The sequence below is a fragment of the Fukomys damarensis genome, unplaced genomic scaffold (assembly GCF_012274545.1).
Source record: "Fukomys damarensis isolate Sample0158 unplaced genomic scaffold, DMR_v1.0_HiC HiC_scaffold_37, whole genome shotgun sequence".
In the NCBI taxonomy this organism is placed as follows: domain Eukaryota; kingdom Metazoa; phylum Chordata; class Mammalia; order Rodentia; family Bathyergidae; genus Fukomys; species Fukomys damarensis.
In genome coordinates this window covers 42081674-42087163 of record NW_022900949.1, presented here as the reverse complement: position 1 = coordinate 42087163, position 5490 = coordinate 42081674, and the positions used below count along the sequence as shown (strand labels likewise).

Sequence of the window (5490 nt, the reverse complement as noted above, 5' to 3'; positions counted from 1 at the left end):
TTTTTTTTTTTTTTTTGTACTGGGGATTGAACTCGGGACCTTGTGCTTACGAAGCAGGCGGTGGTCGAAAACATATTTTTACACCCGTGTTCATAGCAGTGTTATTTACAACCATGAAGACTCAGAAACAATTGGAGGATCCTCTACCTGATGAATGGATAAATGAGTGTGTGCATTCATACAAGGGACTGTTACTCAGCCTTAAAAAGGGAGACTTTGGGGGCCCGGGATTTGGCTCAGTGGTTCCACCGCCTACCTCGCAAGTGCAAGGGCCTGAGTTTGATCCCTGCTACCAAAAAAAACACGAGATGCCAACATAAACTACAGCAGCACAGAACTTAAGTACATTATGGTAGGTGAGACAAGCCAGTCATAGAGACATGGTTCTACTTGTAGGAGGTACTTAGAATACTTACATTCAGAGACGGAAAGTACAATGGTGGTGGGGCTGAGGAGGGAGGAATGAGGGGTGATTGTTTAACAGGTTCAGAATTTCAGTTTTACAAAATGGAGAATACCGGGGAAGGGTGGTGATAATGTTTAATAACACAAGATATGGAGCACACCTGTAATCCCAGCACTCGGGAGGCTGAGGCAGGAGGATTACTGTGAGTTCGAGACCAGCCTGGGCTACCTAGTGAGTTCCAGGTCAGTCTCGACTACATAGTGAGACCCTGTCTCCAAAAAAAAAAAACAAAAAACCAAATATATCTAACATCACTGAAATGCATACTTTAAAACTGTTAAGATAGAAAATTCTATGCTATATGTATTTCACTACAAAAATCCATAAAAACATAAACAGGAGCAGATGTTGTTCCGCTTGCTTCAGGTCCCAGTGTATCTTGGCGTGCCTCTGTTGGATTTTGAAATTTGTTCATTGTGGAATTTTTTTGGCATTAATTCTGATTTTTAAAATTCTTTCATTGTTACATTATTTATCCTGCTTGCTGGATGTTTGGGCCATAGCCTTAACTTTTGCACCTCACAACGAGTACCTCACCTGACTTGCCCAAACACTTGCCAAAATTATGTTCCGGTTTCAAGAGCTTCCATGATTCTTCATCACCTTCTGGAAAAAGTCAAGCCCTGGGCACCTGCCCACTGTCTCCTCAACCCTCTTCCCCCTTGCCTGCTCCTGCTCCCTTGAGCTCCTGTGGTCACAGATCCACATTACCAGGCCTTACATAGTCTATAATCCCTGCAAGAATGAGTCTCCACCTCAAAACTCTCTCTTGATCCAAAACTGCCCCACAGTACATTTCCCATAGCCACCAAGAGGCACAAGTTTGCCCATATACCCAAGAATACCCCTCTCCATGTCCAGCCTAGCACTGGAAGGCACCATCTTCCCATTTCATGTCCAGCCTAGCACTGGACATTTAAGAAATGTCCAGGACAAGCCAGGCATGGTATCACATGCCTGTAATCCCAGCACTCAGGAGGATGAGGCAGGAGGATCACTGTGAGTTCAACACCAGCCTGGGCTACATAGAGAGTTCTAGGTCAGTCTCAACTACATAGTGAGACCTTGTCTCAAAAAAAACCAAAACAAATAAAAAAGAAAGTGTCCAGGACTCACGATAATCACACCACCCAGAAAGAACATCTGGGATCTGGTGCAAAGGTTTATTGCTGAGTCTGTGCACCTATGGGAAGTGTTGATTGTGCTCTGGCTTTGCCAGATGAAAGTTCCTTTTCCCCAGCTGCAGCACAGCCCCAGCCCATGGGCATAAGCAAAGACTTAATGCTTGATGAGGAGGGAGCAGGAAGGTGAGGGACATAAGCCCTTGTCCCTGATAGTCCAGGGATGACCCTTGGTGTTCCCTACCAAGGAACGGCCCTTGAACGGAGAGGGTGAGAAGTACTGCTGGAAGGGACAAGAGTCACTTGGGTTTGCCTTTAACCCATAGGAGGTAGATTTCTTTGGACACAGCCTGGGCTCTGTCCTATCCTCCATCCTCTTCTGCCTGGGGCTGATCAATAGGAACTGGACTCTGCCCCAGCCACCCCTCAGCACTGCTTGACTATTGGGCACCGCTGGTGTCAACAGTACCCTCCCTCAACACACCATTCCCTTGGCCAGTCATCCCGGAGTACTGTGTGAGGGTGGGTGAGGTGGGGCACAGATCTGGGATCCAAGGACAGAGAGGCAGATCTGGAGGGGGAAGGGGAGCATTCTGAGACTGGTATTTGGAGGGAGGGAGGGTCCAGCTTATGTCTCCTCTAACATCCAGGGCCTCTCGGATCCACCTCCCTAGTCACTAATTTATCTGTGCAGGGGCTGCACAAACCAGAGCTAGCTTGGACTTTGGACCCTCTAAGCTATGGGAAGGGACAGTCTCTGGCCACTGTTAGATAGGCAAATGTCAGACTTATCACATGGAGGTGGCAGGGCTGGACTGGGCTGCTTGGGGGAGGGATACTGCAAAGCCTTCATGAAACTGTCAGAGGGCCATTTGGTGAACCCAGCCCTGCCAGATGAGTCGTGGGCTCCAGGGGGCAAGAGAACTGTAGGTTAGTCAGATGGCCACTGCTGAGTCACTGTCAACTCCACTGGCCCTGAGTCCTGCTGTGTCTTAGCTGGGGCTGACAGCTGTGGGACCAAGAGGCCAAAGTGGCCAGGCAGTGAAGGGTAGGGCTGGGTCAGGGAGCCCAGGGGAGGGTCTGTGCTGCAAGGCTCAGGGCTCTGGGACTGTATTTGGAGGGGCAGCAGGTGTGGGCCCAGGAATCCTGGAGGGCTGATAGGCAGGTGTGGCTTGGGGCTATGAGGCAGCTAGGGCTATAGGTTCTCAGAGCAAGGGACCCACAGGAGTTCAGGCACCTATGAGGAGGAAAGAGAACCAAGTCACCATCCCCGAGACGAAGTGTAAAGTAGGTTCAAGCATCGTCGGGGGGAGGGGGCACAGCCCTGAACACTGGGACACTTAGGGGTCTAGGGAGGGGTCAAAGGAGATTAAATGGGCAGGGCTTAGGAGCCAGGGGAGGGGCCTGCCTATTGTGGCAGGGAGTGGAGCCTGAGGAGTTGAAGTGGGGCCTGGAAGCCATTGGGTGGGAATTTGGAGGAAGGTCAGGGAGCCGGGCAGAGTCTGCAGTAGAGAGAGGCTGCGGGCAGGGCTGCGGTTTGAGACTCAGGGAAGGAGATGGAAGTGTTTTGCCTGGAAGACCCCACCTCAGAAGAGGCCACAGTCTTTGAGGTTCTCTTTGATAATGATGTCGGTGACAGCGTCGAAGACAAATTTGACGTTCTGCGTGTCAGTAGCACACGTCATGTGGGAGTAGATCTCCTTCACGTCGCGCCGCATGTTGAGCTCCAGGAACTGCACCTTGATGTAGTTGCCCGCGTCCTCATATGTGTTAGGCCCTGTGCAGAGCGGAGCGCTCGCTTGTGGCAGTAGCCCGCCGCCCCCGAGGGAGGAACCAACTGCAGGCTGGGGCAACGCCTGGCTGCCGGGCCTGGCGCTCACCGCCGTAGTCTGGGAAGCAGATGCTGAGGTGTGCCTTCTTGATCTTCTCCGAAAAGACGTCCTTCTTGTTGAGGAAGAGCACGATGGACGTGGTGGCGAAGTAGCGGTGGTTGCAGATGCTGTTGAACAGGTGCAGGCTCTCGTGCATGCGGTTCTGGGGAGGACAACAGCTGCTGAGCACAGTTGGCACAGGCAGTGCTGCCCACAGGCCAGCAAGGGTCTAGATCTCGGGATCACACCAGGCCTGGATGCAGGCTGTCTGCTCACCTTTGCATTTCACCCTCCCCAGGCCCTGCACGGAACTCACCACTTCGTCGTCTTCCACCAGCACCATGTCGTAGGCGCTTAGTGCCGCGATGAAAATGATGCAGGTCACCCCCTCAAAACAGTGGATCCACTTCTTGCGCTCCGAGCGCTGTCCACCCACATCGAACATCCTGCGAGGCCTGAGCTTGAACCCTCGCCCTGCCCTCCTAGATGCCCCTGTGTTCTTGCCCACCCTCCCTCCCCTTGACCTGGAGCTGGGAGGCGGGTACCAAGAGGGGCCGAGGTCTTTTCTTGGCAGGCAGGGACCTGGCACTTCCCATACTGTGCGGGGGCGGGCCGTACCGGAAGTTGAGGTCCTTAAAGGAAAACTGTGTCTCGATGATGCCAGTGGTCTTAACACGCGAGCGCAGTACATCCTGCTCAGTGGGCACATAACCTGGGGTTACCAGGCGCTCCAGGTCTGAGAGGTAGCTGTGGAGACACCAGGATGGGTAACTGGGTGGGGGGTCGTGGGTGCAGCACCCAACCTCCTACCCTGCCCACCCACTCACTAGCCCGCTGAGTCGTTCAGCTGGTACTCAGAGGCACGCTCGAAGCAGGCCTGGATGCCCGGGTCCTTCCACAGCCGCTGGATGATGTCTGACATCTCCTTGGGCATTGTGCCTTCCTCAATGGTGTCTGCCATGTGCATCAGCTTCCGGGCATCATCCTGGGGCAGGGTTGGAGAGGGAGGTGGTGACAAGGGACTCCAGGATAGTCAGATGCTTGCATCCTCAGGCCCCACCAGCCTGCCTTCTGGCACACCTGGCGTGCCGAGTCTCCATACTGGATGTTGAGTGTGGTCATGGCCCGCACAATAGCCAGGATGGACTGCAGCGTGTTGCCATAGATGATGGCAATGAACTCAAGGCACTCCTCCAGTGAGTACCCATCCTGGTGGATAATCCTGGGGCCAGAAGAAGCAGGGTCAGCTTGTAGGCAGATGGTGCAGGGCAAGCCCCAGTGTGCACCCACTCCAGGGTCCTTGGGACGGACAGGGCACTTACTTCATCTGCTTGACGATGGTGCTCTTTCCAGACTCACCAGCACCTGAAAGAGAAGCCAACGCCCCAACACTGACTTCTGACCTAACAGGGAGATGTGAAGATGAGTTGGCTGGTAGACCCCCAGCCTAGGTGCCACCATCTAGACCCTGAGTGACTCCTGCCCTCACCCCCATCCACAGTGAGGTCCTGTAGGCGGGTGTGGTATTGCACCTCTGTAATTTCAGCTCTTTGGGAGGCTGAGACAGGAGGATGAAAAATTCAAGCCCAGTGCCAGGGATGTGGCTCAGTGGTACAGCACCTGTCTGGCAAGCCTGAGGCCCTGAGTTCAATTCCTGGTACCAAAAAAGAAAAGAAAAAGAAATTCAAGCCCAGAATGGACAACTTAGAGACTTAATGATCTCAAAATTTAAAACATTTAAAAAGGATGTACCTCAATGTGAAAGCTCTGGGTTCAATTCCCAATTAAAAAACAAAAAAAGTAAGGTCCTGACACCTTGTCAGAAAAATGTTTGCAAAAATGTCAGAAAATGAACAGGGGCTGAGGATTTAGCTCAGTGGTGCCACCACCTGCCTTGCAAGCTCAAGGACCCGAGTTAGATCCCCGGTACCAAGAAAAAAGAAAAAAAAAGAGAAAGAAAAAGAAAGGAGAGAGAGAGAGAGAGAGAGAGAGAGAGAGAGAGAGAGAGAGAGAGAGAGAGAGAGAGAAAGAA

At 52.4% G+C, this 5490-nt stretch overlaps 1 protein-coding gene across 1 annotated transcript in view; it reads right to left on the bottom strand.

Annotated features, from left to right (window-relative positions):
• Positions 1-1625: 1625 nt before the first annotated feature.
• Positions 1626-5490, bottom strand: part of Gnat1 (G protein subunit alpha transducin 1) — a 6105-nt gene continuing 2240 nt past the window's right edge. Inside the window, exons 2-8 of the mRNA XM_033759759.1 lie at positions 4781-4823; positions 4539-4680; positions 4286-4443; positions 4077-4205; positions 3775-3904; positions 3468-3621; positions 1626-3364 (exon numbers count right to left, since the gene is read on the bottom strand). Coding sequence (XP_033615650.1) covers positions 3174-3364; positions 3468-3621; positions 3775-3904; positions 4077-4205; positions 4286-4443; positions 4539-4680; positions 4781-4823 — 947 coding nt within the window. The 3' untranslated portion in view covers positions 1626-3173. The remainder of the gene's footprint in view (positions 3365-3467; positions 3622-3774; positions 3905-4076; positions 4206-4285; positions 4444-4538; positions 4681-4780; positions 4824-5490) is intronic.